Source organism: Pecten maximus, chromosome 8 (assembly GCF_902652985.1).
Source record: "Pecten maximus chromosome 8, xPecMax1.1, whole genome shotgun sequence".
NCBI classification, from domain to species: Eukaryota; Metazoa; Mollusca; class Bivalvia; order Pectinida; family Pectinidae; genus Pecten; species Pecten maximus.
In genome coordinates, this window is record NC_047022.1 from 31,408,975 (window position 1) to 31,426,317 (window position 17,343).

At 37.7% G+C, this 17,343-nt stretch overlaps 1 protein-coding gene across 15 annotated transcripts in view; it reads left to right on the plus strand.

Annotated features, from left to right (window-relative positions):
• The window catches only part of LOC117333190 (RNA-binding protein Musashi homolog 2-like), a 136,015-nt gene that overhangs the window by 43,595 nt on the left and 75,077 nt on the right, over positions 1-17,343 (plus strand). For all 15 annotated transcript variants that reach the window (XR_004533843.1, XR_004533844.1, XM_033892355.1 and 12 more), the window contains exon 7: positions 12,924-12,972. Coding sequence is in view for 13 of the 15 variants with exons in the window: in XM_033892355.1 (XP_033748246.1) it covers positions 12,924-12,972 (49 nt within the window). In the remaining 2 variants the exon portion in view is untranslated. The remainder of the gene's footprint in view (positions 1-12,923; positions 12,973-17,343) is intronic.

Here is a 17,343-nt window from a genome sequence, read left to right on the forward strand (position 1 = left end):
TTTCAATTTACTTGTGAAAGACAGGAATTAGGTAAGGCCAGTCAAGAGTAGTTAGTGCTGTGTCCAGGTATTTAAGTACATTTACGGACTGAAGGTGACATTGAATCATTTGTTTTCATTTGTCCATCAATAGAAATAAACCCACACAGTTCTGTATGTAACGAGATTAGGGATAGCCAAGCTGAAACAACATGATAATAAATTGGACATGTCTGAAACATGGTTATCTGGTCAGACTTGGGGGATATATCTGGTGTTTTAAGATTGGTGAAATATATTGTATGGTAAGGTCTGTGAGATGTTTAGTGTATTAAGATTGGTGAAATATCTTGTATGGTAAGGTCTGTGAGATGTTTAGTGTATTAAGATTGGTGAAATATCTTGTATGGTAAGGTCTGTGAGATATCTGGTGTGGTAAGATCTGTGAAATATCTTGTATGGTAAGGTCTGTGAGATATCTGGTGTGGTAAGATCTGTGAAATATCTTGTATGGTAAGGTCTGTGAGATGTTTAGTGTATTAAGATTGGTGAAATATCTTGTATGGTAAGGTCTGTGAGATGTTTAGTGTATTAAGATTGGTGAAATGTCTTGTATGGTAAGGTCTGTGAGATATCTGGTGTGGTAAGATCTGTGAAATATCTTGTATGGTAAGGTCAGTGAGATATCTGGTGTGGTAAGATCTGTGAAATATCTTATTTGAAAAATAAAATTATGGGTATTTGGATACATTTTTTTGTGGGGTGGGGAAAAGTTTTGTCTGGAAGTTTGTTATGGTATAGGTGACTCATCTATACACACCAACGCTACTTATGTCAATATGACCCAAAAACACGGAGGCATTCAAATTCTTCAAAGATACTGGGGATAAACTTGCAACGTGTCAAAGATATGAGTCAGTTTATTCACTTTTAATCCAAAAACTTTCAACTTTAGTTTCACCTTGAGGTCATGACCTCTCATTTGTCAGGGCTGTAACCCTATAGTGTAATTGTCAAATGGTTATTAATGGTTTGTATAATTTTGTGCATGGAGGGAAAAGATCAGATTCTGGTGTTTATCAATTGAAATATTCTAGCCTCAGAAATCGGAACAGTTCACTAGGAAAGTAGGATGAAAAAAAAAGTCCATAGAATGATGAAGAGTGGTTCTAGCTATTATGGCTGTTTTTTTCTTGGGGCTAAATTAGCTGGCATTTGTACGGTATCACAGCGAGGTGATTGGAAGGCGAAGAAATTTGCTTTTATATTAAATGTTGCTGTGGTTTGTGCCTGTATGCCTCAAGGATACAAAGCTTTTAATCCTAACACCAATGCTTCCTTCACACCACGCTGTTCTCCAGCATCTCTGCCAGTACAAATTTGCACATGTCCTCTTTTCATTCAAATGAGCCACACCATTAGCACGTTTGTCTAATCAGCTCTCTGATTCCCAGCTTGGGGAAGATTCAACAGTGATGGAAGGGCAAAGTAGACAGAAATCAAGTCTTGACAAATCAGGGATGCAATTTGGCTGAGCACAGCTTCAGACATTTCAGGTTAGGTTAACTACAATCAAGTCTTTATATGTCCTTGGATACTGTTGGTTGTCATGACGACATCTTTACTCCTTACACTGACATAGTAACTCCTTGAGAGCCACCTTGGAAGTGTAGTTGGTATTCAGACAAGAACTGATATTTTGAAATGATTTGTTACCACTTTTGTGTTATTAAGATTTTAAAAACTTGCTTTGTTTTAAATTCCTACATCGTGTAATGATGTATTTTATTTGTAGACTCTTGTCAATTTTATATCAAACTATGGTTGTTTGTCAGTAGTTACAAGTAGGGCTTTGAACAAAAACTTTCCAATCACAGGAAGGTAGAGAAGGGCTTGATACCAGTTTGGTATATGTCTGATAAGTCTTCAATATATAATTTATTCTAAATAGAAGTGATTTATAATGGTGGACAAAATAGTTCCTCCACTGGGAATGATATCACTGACTATAACAATGGAAATTTAGTGAATATATAAACAATTCATTTCCACATTTCTGCACTTTATATGCAAATGTTGTTATGAACTTTATACATGAAGATCAATACAATATATGATTTATATATATATATATATATATGCGCGTGCAATAAAGAATTGATGATATTGTCACAAACAAAATGCTGTGATTTGTAATCTGAAAACCTTCCAAAAGCCAAGAAAAATTAATCAGTAGTTATAAGATTTCTGTGTATTTGGTCACTTTTGGACTTTTTCACTTCAATTTAAGAAAACAGTGAGCAGAAGATGCAGCTTGTGTAATTGTGTATGTTTATACCTGATACCGACCACCCACTGGTACTGGGTATATTACAGTGGCACCTTTACCACACGATTAGGACCAGAGAAAACATTACAGTACACAGAACAATGCACAATAGATTGCTGAAAATTAAAAATATTCTCGTTACAATTATGATCTTCATTGAAATACAGAGGCCTGCTACAAGCTGCATATCTCTATGTATATGTTATGATTCATTAAGTGTGTATCGGACTGGTTATGTAACGTCGGTGACAGCCCCCCTCCCTCTGTGGTGGGTGGTACCGGGTGCAGATTTTTTTATAGTTGTGATTTGCTGATAGACACACTCTGACAAGTTGGTTTTGTCTGGGCTACTGTGGGCCTTTGTTTGAGACCATAGATGTATATTGCTGATAAGGTTAGTTCAATGCTGTTCTACCCTGCTATGAATACAGACCTGTGTACCTTAGGTGACCTTCACCTTTACAGTCATCATGTACATATGATATTACTGCATGGGCTATAGTCTGTTTCCAAAAACTACTAAAACACTCGGGTATACACCTGCACCCAACAAACTTATGTATTGTTACCGTTTGAAGGTATTTGAAATGCAAGCACATGGCTTTGGTGTTTATAAATAGCTGAAACACAATGCAAATCTATAAAGCAAGTTCTGTTCAGTCACGCATACAGGTAGTGTATACCACAATTAAATATATCAAGTTAAATGAGTAATGTTAGGTAATGGTACTTGTAAAGACAGCACCCATTGTACACAAAAGAGAGAATAATGGGGCATTGTTTTAAAATTGGATTAATCCAATAGGGGGTGCACAACCTCAACAACATATATACTGTAGTTTTTATGTGGGTAATATTTTTTCTTGTAATTTATTGCTTGTTCGTGATCAAGACAAAGATATTTTCTGTTGAAGTGAAATACTTAATTCGAAGTGTTGTTTCAACATGAGAATGCCATAAAGGCTAAAGTGTTCAATCTTAATTTATAGCCTTCACCATGCTCCAATATAAATTCTCATTTACCTAGCTCCAACACAAAGTCTCTATTACCTAGCTCCAATACAAAGCCTCTATTACCTAGCTCCAATACAAAGTCTCTATTACCTAGCTCCAAAACAAAGCCTCTATTACCTTGCTCTAATACAAAGTCTCTATTACCTAGCTCCAATACAAATCCTCTATTACATAGCTCCAAAACAAAGCCTCTATTACCTAGCTCCAATACAAAGCCTCTATTAACTAGCTCTAATACAAAGCCTCTATTACCTAGCTCTAATACAAAGCCTCTATTACCTAGCTCTAATACAAAGTCTATTACCTAGCTCTAATACAAAGTCTCTATTACCTAGCTCTAATACAAAGCCTCTATTACATAGCTCCAATACAAAGCCTCTTTTACCTAGCTCCAATAAAGCCTCTATTACCTAGCTCTGGTATAAAGCTTCTATTGCCTAGCTCTAATACAAAGTCTCTATTACCTAGCTCTAATACAAAGTCTATTACCTAGCTCCAATACAAAGCCTCTATTACCTAGCTCTGGTATAAAGCCTCTATTACCTAGCTCTGGTATAAAGCCTCTATTAACTGCTCCAATACAAAGGGTCCTTTGTTCTGGATATAAGGTTGTTAATGAAGGTCATTTGTCTGTTCCCAAGGTCATATGTTGAGATTGTAATCTTTATAGTTAAGACTCAGCTCTAGGATATATTTGTCTAATCCATGAACATCTTGCTGAAAATTAAGATGATCTTTATTTGATCTTCTTTTTTGTATTTGAAATGCATATAACCAAGCTGTTGGCCCTCTCGTAGGAACAGAGTGAATTTTACCACCATACTAACCAACTGACCAATGTACTGACCAATGTATTGACCACTGCCAGCAGTGGTATCCCAGGGGCCCCAGTGTTATCCTGCCTTAGTCTACACAGTTGTTAATTGTTGTTGTAGTACTTGTTGTAGTACGTGCTGGTAGATACACACACATATAAGTAAACATACACCTCCTGTGATTACCCTCATCATCTTCATGTCAAACTTAATCAGCCATAGCCCTTCACTGTCTGTCTCATAATCTGTATAACCTTTCATATAATGATATTGATATATCTCTATAACCTTCCATACAATTCCTACAAGTCTCTAACCCATCTTTTCTCAATTTAACAGTCTATTAGTTCAGAACTACATCAAGTTGAGGGGAAATACCACACATTTTTGTTGTGTTAGCCTTTTTACAAGATCCTAATTTCTGAAGAATAGGAAAGTAAACATAGTGTTGGTATGTTGTTAAAGTCTTTGAATACTTCAGGCACAAACTTGACAATTTTTGTGCAATTAAAAAAAGAACAAAAGTGCAGAAGCTTGGAAAATTTTTAAAATTTTTACCGAACCTTTAGTTTGAGATTTCGTCATTACTGCCATAGCTCTAAACTAAAGGCATTAATATAGCAAAAAATCATAGATAATGCCGTAATTCAGTTCGTTGAGGTCGTTTTGATCATTGATTGGCATGTGCTTGTAGATGCGTGCTCTGTCTGTAACAATGGGACCAATTAGCGTCATGTGCTGAGGTGCTCGTTACATTGCCAGTAAATGAACAGTAGAAACTGTGTCGTATTCTCGAGATAACCTGTGCTTAAAGTTTTTTTTCTCTTTAAAGATTAAACACAATTCAAACAAATTGACCCAAGCTTGGAAGACAATAAGTAACGTTTGGAGCTGCGTTTTTTATCTTGCAAATTACACACAATTGGTACTAACTACACAAGATATATATTTGTAACCTATGAGTCTCTCCTTGATGTGATGTGGCCTGCATTTGTTTAGGTATTTAAATCAGAACAATGACCCCAGGATAATGTTAATTCATACACGGTCAATTAGGTTCAATGTGTAAAACGGAAATAGCTTGGGAAGTCTACAACATGTAAATGATTTTATATAGACTTGTTTTAAACAAGGTTTGCCAATAAGGGAAGGTGTTCAGGCATGGAGGTCACATGGTTTGGTAATTACTCTCTGGGGAAACAATAGTGAGGACTTCAGCATTGTCCTTGAATTATCTCTTCAATAATTCAGAATGTTAAGTTAATATTTGTGTCAGTCATGAGGGAAATTAAGAACAAAAATACTTGCCTACTGAAAAAGTCCCAAAATTGCTATGTTTTTGGAAGTCTTTTACTTAAAGTTTATGGAGAAGTAGAGTTTGATTTTCAGGAAGTGTATTCTATGGTCTCAAGAGTTAGGTTACTGCCTCCTTAGACAGACAGCATTCTGTGGATGTAGCATGGTTAATCCAGTCCTATCTTGATAGGTTTTGTCAAGTGAAATTAGGTTTTGTTGTGCTATGGATCAATTTGTCATTTATTTTGCATGAACTCAGCAGCTAAGAGACAAAAATTGTTAATGTATGTCACTTTGGTATCGATGAATTTCTTTATGTCATAACAAGCCTGATAAAACTGGCTGTTATGGGGCCTGCCAGTGGTACCATTGAAGATAGGGCACAGATATGGTCCCAGTTGATTTACATAATTGAACACGCCTCCATAATTAATGATAACAGAAATTGGTGATTTATCATTGGAGGTGGCATAAACACTAGCTGGTTCTTAGGGTTACCAGATAACAGGGCAGTAGCCCCCTTATTCAGTACTCAGGGTAGCAAATCAATTAACTTTATGCTATTAGCTAGAAGATATTATTTTCTTCTGTTCTCAAGTACTTCACAATTGTATGGGTAATTTCTTGGGTTACCAACAGCACCTTTCTAATACACATTTGCAGCATTCTTGACCCATGCTGGTCTCATTTGGCCTGACTGGTGTTTGGAACCTATTTATCAGCAGGCTGTCTAGTCTAAATAGCCCCAGACAACCTCCTGCTGGGCATCCATTACCTGGGAAAGGTGTTATGACTGTCCCTGACCTGGAGAGGGTATTGTGGCTGCCCCTGACCTGGAGAGGGTGTTGTGGCTGCCCCTGACCTGGAGAGGGTATTGTGGCTGCCCCTGGCCTGGAGAGGGTATTGTGGCTGCCCCTGACCTGGATAGGGTGTTGTGGCTGCCCCTGACCTGGAGAGGGTGTTGTGGCTGTCCATGACCTGGAGAGGGTGTTGTGGCTGCCCCTGACCTGGAGAGGGTGTTATGGCTGTCCCTGACCTGGAGAGGGTGTTGTGGTTGTCCCTGACCTGGAGAGGGTGTTGTGGCTGCCCCTGACCTGGAGAGGGTGTTGTGGCTGTCCCAGACCTGGAGAGGGTGTTGTGGCTGTCCCAGACCTGGAGAGGGTGTTGTGGTTGTCCCTGACCTGGAGAGGGTGTTGTGACTGTCCCTGACCTGGAGAGGGTGTTGTGGCTGCCCCTGACCTGGAGAGGGTGTTGTGGCTGCCCCTGACCTGGAGAGGGTGTTGTGGCTGCCCCTGACCTGGACAGGGTGTTGTGGCTGCCCCTGGCCTGGAGAGGGTGTTGTGGCTGCCCCTGACCTGGAGAGGGTGTTGTGACTGCCCCTGACCTGGAGAGGGTATTGTGGCTGCCCCTGACCTGGAGAGGGTGTTGTGGCTGCCCCTGACCTGGAGAGGGTGTTGTGGCTGCCCCTGGCCTGGAGAGGGTGTTGTGGCTGCCCCTGACCTGGAGAGGGTGTTGTGGCTGTCCCTGACCCGGAGAGGGTGTTGTGGCTGCCCCTGGCCTGGAGAGGGTGTTGTGGCTGTCCCTGACCTGGAGAGGGTGTTGTGGCTGTCCCTGACCCGGAGAGGGTGTTGTGGCTGCCCCTGGCCTGGAGAGGGTGTTGTGGCTGTCCCTGACCCGGAGAGGGTGTTGTGGCTGCCCCTGGCCTGGAGAGGGTGTTGTGGCTGCCCCTGACCTGGAGAGGGTGTTGTGGCTGTCCCTGACCTGGAGAGGGTGTTGTGGCTGCCCCTGACCTGGAGAGGGTGTTGTTGCTGTCCCTGACCTGGACAGGGTGTTGTTGCCTGCACCTCGTGGAGTTTGCACAGCCAAATTAGTTTCTCCCATATTTGGTGTGTGATTTAATGATGTTGCTGCTTCATATTAAACAGCCTGACTGAAATTAACAGTGAAATTATACAATCCATTGTAGATTTTGATAGAATTAAAAAAGAAACCAAGGAGATTGCAGCTGATTCATAATAAAACACTATTTATACAATTAAAAATTGTGGAAGCCATCAATTTTGTGATTATTTGAGACTCCACGACACACTTTAGTATTGGCGGTAATGGCATTACCACAATCTAATTGCATTTACATTTTACGCAAATGGAACAAAACAAACAGGTATAAAGTTTAATCCAAACATGTTACATGCTAATGTCATCAATTGTCCATTCATGTGATTGTCAAGTGTTCTAATTTGCATATACATTGCAGTGCAGTGGACCATGTCTCCAGCTTCTCCAGTGGGACCTCATCTATGAGGTTTGTGGTTGAAATGTCCGAAGGTGCATTGACCATGAAATTGTGCCATAATAACTGGCCACAGTTGTTCCCTAGTTAACATGCAATATCCTTCACTTCCTCCAAGTGATACAATGTTCCACCCTGATGTGATGGTGGTCTGTCTCATTATCCTGTTGACATGGTGATGGAGGATGCCATTTTCACCCTTAAATGAGTGTTTAGCCATGATAAATGTCTAGTATAATCCAATCATTAGATTGTTGTCATGTTGAATAAGCTGTATCAGTTATCTGTGTATTCCCAGGTTCTCGATGACCTTGATTAATTGTAATGTCATGTAAAATCTGTGAATAAGTAGCTGATCATGTACCCTAGTATCAGATTGGATGAAATCTCCTGTGTCACTTGTTAGAAATGCTGATTCAGCAGTCAAAATGTAGAAGTAAATCTGACTGGAGATCAGATTTAGTCTATGGTATACTCATAGTAATAATGCGAAACGGATAGTATTTATTGAAAGCAGCATTTTTTTTTTAGAGGTCTCCAACACTGGATAAGGTCGAATGAATTACCTTGGCAGTGTTCAATCAATCCATTGTGATGGCGTACACCCCCACTTCCCTGGGGTCTAGGCACAAGATGCATTAACGGCTCTGGTACTGTTGTAGCTGCTACCAGCTTCCACATATAATGGACTGGAGCAGTATTTATTGAATCACAGCCCAATCGTAGTTTATTTTAAATAGTTGGTAATGGTGGTCAGGGTTTAATAAGTGATGATGCTTGGTCTGGGGTGGGACAATTTTCACATTTCAAATTGGGTTTAATGTCACAATGTATAACAGGAAGGGGCAAACTGGCCAGGCTTGTGGTTATACAGTAAAGCATTCACGTGATGCTGAGTGCTGAGTTCCGACCCTGCTTAGTAGACAAGCAAGCATTGCTGCCAGCCTGCGGAAAGCATGGTCTGCTGCGGAAAGCATGGCAGACCAGGCTGGGGTTTTAGCTGCATTGGAGAGAGAGGAGGTAGTAGTAGTTATTGACTGAGAGTCTGGTAGGACAGATACTCACTTCTCTCAGCTCTACCCATGTTTAAGAGATGTGAACATGCTATTAATAGAAAGACTATTGATTGGTCAGAACTATTGGTTAAAAGGAATTATGACCGAAGTGGACAGAATCCTGAAGCCTAGTATATTGTCAGTAAAACATTTTATTTGTTGGCGATATTGTTATTGAACTTTTCTACCACTATCCTTTCTGTTTCATTTCTATTGATGTCTGGTTTGGTAAAGTGTAAGTTAAGATCCTGATTTATTGTACACGAGAATCTGTGTATTTGATGTGACGTCAGCCATGTACTGTTGTTGATCTACTGATGGTTACTGGTTTTCGCTCAGGACAGTATATCAATAGGGGTTCATTAAGGCGTCCCTAATGAAGCAGTGAATAGTGTCTGTATTAGGCAATCCACATAGCGTAGGGAATCAGGGCAGAAATTTACTTACATGATATTTATAAACTGTAGAGTATATTTATAGTCTATAGAATCGACTGTGGCCCCCTATCTGTAGAATATTGAAATTATAGATAAAGCTGAAATTTATCATTTTTATCTTTGATATGTTTAATTCTTTTAAACTAGGGGGAGATAATCTAGTATTAGAATTTAGCTGAGCACTTCATTGCAAAAAAACCCCCAGAAAAATAACCAAAAAAAACCCTTAAGGGCTGGTGGCTAGTCTAACTAAAGAGTTAAGATTTAACCCAGGATTTTGGAGTCTAGCTTAATTTAGCACACAATTACAATGAATATTTAACGGACAGCTAAATGATTTAGCACAATAGTAACAATAAACATGGCATCTACGTCCTTACCGAACCTCCATTATAGCTGTACCTTACCAAACCTCCATGATAGCTGTACCTTACCGAACCTCCACCTATAAGGCTGTCTGTTGAACCTCTGGGTTTGATTATACAATGGCTCACACCAAGTCTGCATATGTGGCTGATATATTTTTACACTATCATAAATACATTCACTGAAAAATGTGTTTCATATGCTTAATTGATATTCACTTTGTCGAAATAGAATTGAAAGAACTTAACAATAAGAAAAGTAAGGAGCATGAATGACGATGGTACATAACTGATGTTTCTTGTGTTTCCTGATGTGAGGACTGTGAAGATGTTCTGTAGAGGGTGCTTTACTGAGAACAGTCCTGTAACAGCTTGAGATGATGATTGTCTTTCAGGAGTTTATGTTAATTGTTTTTTATAGGTTTTAAATCCAATGTAAAGTCTATAATAGAGAAGTTACTTATGCTGTAAGCAATTTCTTGACTTTTTGTATGTTATAAAAGTTAATTGAAAAATAACTTTGTTCTAATATTTCTTGCCAAAGCTGTTAAGAGGATTTTTTTCCACAAACAGTGTTATGTTGTAAGATGTATGGAATTGAGAATTTTGTTTGTGGAGCTATATTTACTTTCCTGTGACCAATCTAGTCTTCCTGCCTGGTATATCCATTCTGTTGACAGTCGGAATCTTGTTCCATCACCAGTACATCTTTTCCATAGGTTTGGGAAAATATAATTGAAATTTTATGGCATAATGTAATTGGTATTCTAGATTAGAAACAGATGATTAAGTTATCCTATGATTAAGTAAGTATTTGGCTGGAAGGAAGAATTTAAGTACAGACTATGTTAAGACGAACATCAAACGGGGCCGGATGAAAATGTGCCGACATTAGATCGGTGCATGTTACATTATCCATATTATAACAGGTACTTGTTCTTCTGTGTTTGATTTAAAACATGCTGGGAAAATTTGTAGGAAAGCAAATTGAATTTAGAATTGGAACTATAGTGAAAAGAATAAAGCATAAAAGTTTTGTTAAGTGTTTTTCAGAATGTAATAAAATGTGTCTTCACTAGGAAGCAGGTTGATTGTGCCAAGAAGCTGTAAAAATTACAAAATTTAAATTCTTGTTTCCAATGTGGTCTGATTTACCTGATAGGAAGTATTTAATTGATTGATTTAACACAACTTGATCTTTCCAGGCCATAGTAGCAGATAGAAATAATTTATTTTGCAATCTATTAAAATAAGAATTAATTACTTTTGTTTGAATAATGATCAATTACAATGTGATAAAAAATTGATGACCTGCTGAATTTATTTTTCAATTCTGGAAAAAAAAACCTGAAAATTTTGGATGCTGTAACAGTTTATGTGTGTGGCCAGGTGAAGTTTATTGGTATATGGACATCACTCACCTGTACAGGTACACCTCCTACCTGTCCAGGATAGCTATTTGACCTAGTTATCTGATTACACAATCTGGACATACCACCTGGTCAGTATTTAGTTATCATGTTCAACTTGTCCATATAAGATAGATAGTCGCCCTGTAGTCGCCCTGAGGGAGTCACTGTCAAGGGACAGACAAAACTAAAGTACACAGGGGACAGACAAAACTATAGTACACAGGGGACAGACAAAACTATAGTACACAGGGAACTGACAAAACTATAAACTAGGGACTTATGTATTACAGAGGTACACAGGGAACTGACAAAACTATAAAACTAAAGACTTGTATTACAGAGGTACACAGGGGACAGGCATGTATAGGACTGTTGTATTTTAATTACAAAAGGCAGGTAGAGTCACACAAAGACGGTCTGTCCAATTGTATTGTTAACCAAACAGTGGTGAAGAAAACTTGACAGGACAGTAAAGTGGGAAATAGACATTTTCACCAATCTAACTCCATACAGTAAATTTAACTTCTTTCTCAGCAACATGAAAATTTTAGGTGAAATTTATCAAAGAAAACTATTTGAATACAATGATCTAACTGTATTAGTATATTAACAAAGGGACACTTCAGATAACAGGTAAAAATAGACACTTTTTATCAATTAGCTTGTTTAAAAAGTACAGATAGATCCATTCATAAATTTCCATTTGCTGATGAATTTTAAACTAATCGATTACTTAAGATTTACCTTGTAATAACATATATGTCATTCTAGAGTTGATGGGTTTGTCAAGTCTGCTTGTTTGTGCTTTAGGCTACTGTTGTACTGATATGTAACTGGTGAATTCTTTCCTTTGTAACGCTTTTGATATTGAATGTGACAGATCTACCAGATATAGGGATGTTTTGGTTAATTTGTACTGATTAAATCAGCTTTGTTTTCCTGTATGCTTTGCCTATTTCGTTTATTATCATTGTAGTACAATCACTTTAATTTGTGTTGGTCTTTGTTTATGTTCAATGGCGTGAATGTCAATGGGCCAGGGTCCATTCCGTTGTAGGATGGGCAATCATGTGTTTATTTGACTTGGTGCTGAATCTATTGGTGTGGAGGTGTTTGACATGGACACTGGTACAGCAGCCTGGTTGTTGAACCTGTGGATTTTGTGGTAGACTGATAGTTGACAGTATCAATGCAAAAAGACATATACCTCTCAGGGAAAATGAAAAGCCATCTATGAAATGAGAAACAAAAGATTTAGTGGCGTACCTATGTGTCTGTACTGAGGGCGCCATCTAGTATCAGAAGTCATTCACAGAAATGACATATTATTACTGCTGACAAACAGTCTCTTAACTAAAGGTTTGGCATTTGGGATCTTGTCTTTATTTGTCATGTTTCAAGATTCAGCTAAGAAGATTTTGATAAAACTGGTTCCTAGGCATGCATTGATAAATCATTTTTCACTTAACACAATTCAAACATGTATTCATATTCTTAAAACGTGCAAGTGCAATTTGCATATTTCAACAAGTTTTGGCAGTCAGTACTGTTTTTTGCATGAAGCAAATGGCAGCCTAATTTGCATGTTTCAGTAGATATTGACAGATTTGACATTGGTTCTGTATGTCTACTGGTCCCTGGGGCTTTCTGTACTTGTATTGATCTAAGTCGGAGATGCATAAATTCCCATACATGACATCTCCCTGTAGATAGTTTTCCTATAAATTTCTCTTTCAAATACAAAAGTGCATTAGATTAGTAGATTAGAAGGTAAAAGAAAAGTAAATGAAGGCCAACAACTATTTAAAAATCCTGTCATGTCCAGCTATCATTACTTTACAACAGTTGCTTTATTTGTTTTACCAAAAATTCATGTTAAAGAATTAGAACACCTTTAATACAATGTTCCATACTTTCTGTCTTTGCAGATCGAGGATGCAATGCTTATGTTTGACAAGACAACAAATCGCCACAGAGGTAAGACAACGACACCGTGGCCGCATGTTGGACCTGTAGCTGCCTTTCCCTGCAGATTGATTTCGCTATTTTACTGTCCTATCTGCTAGAGATAGCGATGGAGATAATGTTCACCCAAGTCTGTCATTGACTTGTTATTGTAGACAACTATTGTTAGGTTTTACTAGAAAAGGTCTGCTGTCCTATGTATAGATCAATATCAAGTAGTGGTATTTATTTATATAAGGTATATAAATACATGCCTTTTTTTTTTGATTAATTTTTTCTTTTCAGTTTTACTTTTTATTAGACAGGGGAGGTAACCCTGGCTTAACTATGTAATCCGAGTAGCTTTATTTACCCTGTTTTCTAAGGTAATGGGCTCACCTTTCAGGTGTAACATTTCTTTCAGCAAGTTTGTTGTAGCACAAAATCTTAGATACATGTGTCATGTAAGCTAGACATTTATTTTCCCTCAAAGCAATCATGCATGCTCAAATAAGCACTAGTTTCAGTTAGTCAAAACATTCACCTGTGTATTTTAAAAGTACTGTTAGTTGATGTGAACTTTGTGTTAGTTTCCTGTCCTTTCTACTTGTCCGTTGTTAATTAACCTCTACATGTATAAATGTATAGTTGAAACTGGTGATATAACAGTTCATGTCCATTCAAATAGGTCTAGCCCTGTTTGTGATGTCTTGGCCAATGTTATTTGGACTGTGATCTGGTGTGATTTGCGTACAGTCAATGTAACTTTGGGTATTCCTGGCAGAGGTATACAGAGATTTCTAATTGATGGTAGGTCTTCTCATCAGTAAATATACCATTTTGTTTCTGTGGAATCGGTGTTTGTAGCTAAGGCGTTGCTCTTACACTTCCGTTCTAGCCATTTGTAGGTAAGGACAGAACTACAAATAGGATAGCCATTTAATTTACAAGTACAGAGAAGTTGTGCTTTTTTCCCCAATTGGTGAAGTCTAGTGCTGTTTGTTGAGGTTTTTAAGGTCATGTTTATGTGTATTTAAGGAACATCTTCTCATTAGTCAGTCAGGCATTAGCTTGAAATGCACAAGTAGAACCAAACATATACTTGTAAAATCAATGTACTGTCCGTCTGTCTAATTACCTAACCTATAACTAGAGATCAAGTTCAGTCTAATTACCTAACCTATAACTAGAGATCAAGTTCAGTCTAATTACCTAACCTATAACTAGAGATCAAGTTCTGAGGGCAGAAATGTTTCTTTATGTGCCATACACAACTCTGTGAAGGTAATTTATGATGTTGGAATGGTGAGAATCTCTTTAGTCATACAGGGAAAAACTATCAGGCTTTGCTTCTTTCATGAAAGGTTAACAACAATAGCAGATGTGTTGGAAGCTGGTGTAGAAGGTGGATCACACTAGAACCTTAGGCATCTACCATAGTAGCTTTGTTAGTGTAATCGGTACAAAGAGCTTCTACAGCCAGGAAGAGAATATTTGATTTTTGTCTGTTTTTAGAATGTCATTGTCCCAGCATTTTTTTGGTCCAGTGCATGGTGACCTGGTTTTAACATCTACAGATTGGTTTGCTGGGCTGGGGTCTGATGTCAGAATGTTTGTGGTGCCTGTAAGATTGGTCCTGCTAGTATTTTGAGTTTGCTGTGGAAGTTTGTAATACCTAGTAGTGTTAGACCTGGCATATTTTCCCCTGAAACCAAGTAGTGTCTATCTTGTCTGCCGTCAGTCTGAGCGTGGGCCTGGTGGTGGTGAAGCTACCATCATCAGTCTGAGCTTGGGGATGCTGCAGGGATTATTTCCTGTAGGTCCAAATTGCCTGCATGCCCTGTACACACTACAGGTACTACAACCACTGCCTTGGTATATGTAGTACACCTTACAATAACCTTAACAATACACACCATTATAGTCATATGTTGTATAATATTGTAAGTACAATGACATTTTGTGTTACATAATACACTTCAGTACATGTATTTACAATATAGTACACCCTATAGTTATAGTACTAGTACAGTATTTTCTAAGTATTGTACACTTGTATTAATGTAGCTATGATTTCTGTAGTATATAGTGCTATATTGTAATTTTTCAGACTATGTACAATGTAGTACATTGTACTACATGTATATAGCTATTGAAGAATTATACATTGTAGAACTTTGTACTAAAATTTGTATCTGAGCTACATAACTTTGTACTATGTTGCACTATTATATAGCTGTGTAGACTTTGTATTACAGTTTGTATAACTGTGAATACTTTATACAATGTAGCACTTTGTATTACAGTTTGTATAACTGTGAATACTTTATACAATGTAGCACTTTGTATTACAGTTTGTATAGATGTGTAGAGGTAGCTGTTTATGTTCTATGAAGCACTTTGTACTACAGTTTGTATAGATGTGTAGACTTTGTACGATGTAGCACTTTGTATTACAGTTTGTATAGTTGTGTAGACTTTGTACGATGTAGCACTTTGTACTACAGTTTGTATAGATGTGTAGAGGTAGCTGTTTATGTTCTAGTCTGGTCTTTGTGTTTCCTGGCTGTGACATTTGTTGTTTCACATTCCTGTCACTGTTGCTTTTTCTGTTTTAGTCGTATCACATTGTCTAGTAGAGTGGATTCTTTCTTGTATAACTGTAGTTGCATACTCTAATGGTAGTCTATAGTGTCTAGATGACATAGCTTAGTGTCAATCATGAGGGTTTCCTTGGTATATAGTCTTAATACTGTCTAGTGGTTGTAGATTAGTTAGTCTTTGGTAGAATTTAGTCTTGGTTTCAGAAATTGTGAAGATCCTACAAAATATGGAATTCTTGAGTGAAGATTTGTGTTCTTATTGTGGTAGCTGCGGTGTGTTCACTCTTCTACTATCAAAGTTGGAAATTAAAAAATGTGTGAATATTGTGCTATAAAAATGTCAAAATTTCGGAGGAAATAGTGCTTTGTGAAGTTTACTCTTTGATGAGGTGTGTTGCAAACAAGATCAAGGCCATTGTTGATTGGAAATATTATTCTTCTGACTGGTGCCGAGGTTTTGTGCTGTGACAGTTTCTACTTTCTGGAGGCTCAGAGACGGCATAATGGCTGCCTTTACTGCTTCCCCATATTGTAATTGTTAGTGCCAGCACAGAATTGGAAAACACCATCACTGTAGTTACCTAATGGATGGAAAGTCACAATACTCCAACAGCAAAGTATTGCAACAAGCACATGTAAGCTGACAGGGAGACAGCACAACAAGCGTACCCAGTGCTCCTATCATCCTGCTGGAATTATATGGATTTCTTCTTTGAATGAATGTTAAAGCAATTAACACAGTATCAGAGCAAAGCATTCAAGATCCAGGACTAAGGGCTACCTTGTGATCAGAACATATAGGAAGAGCTGCCTTGAGAAATATGAAAATTCAATAAATGTTTATTGTGGCTGTGAAGTGGCAGAAAATTGATGACTTTTCCGCTTTTGAAATTATTAAAAATATCATTAATATGGGTATAAAAAATCAACAATATATCAATTTGAACGCAGTAACCTTTCAAAAGGCAATGAAATGAATATTCCCTTTTAAGTCTTATAATGATTGCTCTGTTACTATTGTTAATCTGAAGGTTTGTATAGTTTAGTTGCTTTACATTTCAGAAATAATTACCAAACACAACATTGGAATCGCTGTGACTTCTTATTTCAGTATACACATACTTTTGTAATTAAATTGCATTGTATGCACATAGCAAATACAAACTACATGGCCATAGCTCTTTCACATATTAATAGCCATCATATGTGTGCACCATAGATCCTTAATTAGTACATATCTTCACTATTAAATGGCTAGTACTTTAGGACTTTGATATCTTGTCTTCACAGAGGTCAGATTTGGCCTTATCAACTCCCAACCATAACCAGTAAAGCACCGAGCCCTGATCCAATCGGAGATGAGTCACTCTAGTAGACTGTTTTAATGTTTGATCACTATCATACACTTTAAAAACATTTGAGGATCCCATATCAACTGCATATCTAAGGAAACGTCTTGATGATGAAATACATATGCCCATATATAAAATGCTTTTAAATTTATTTTGACTGGAAATGTGGTGGTGCCAAGGCATATTTCGGGCTGGTATCTGAAGGCCTAAACCATAAAGATAATTGGAAGAAGAAGAGGTTGATATCTACTGTCAAAAGCTAAAATCTAGGGATAAAGTATGATTAAATGTATAGATAGTCAGTCAGGGCAAACTTTGGACTCCCAAGTTTGAGAATCTCCATAGCAACTAGATGAAGATCTACAACTTCTACAAAAGAGTCGGTCCCATTTATATCACCATGGGAACGTAATGAATGTCTGTGTTTTTGATTGAAATAAAAATGCCTA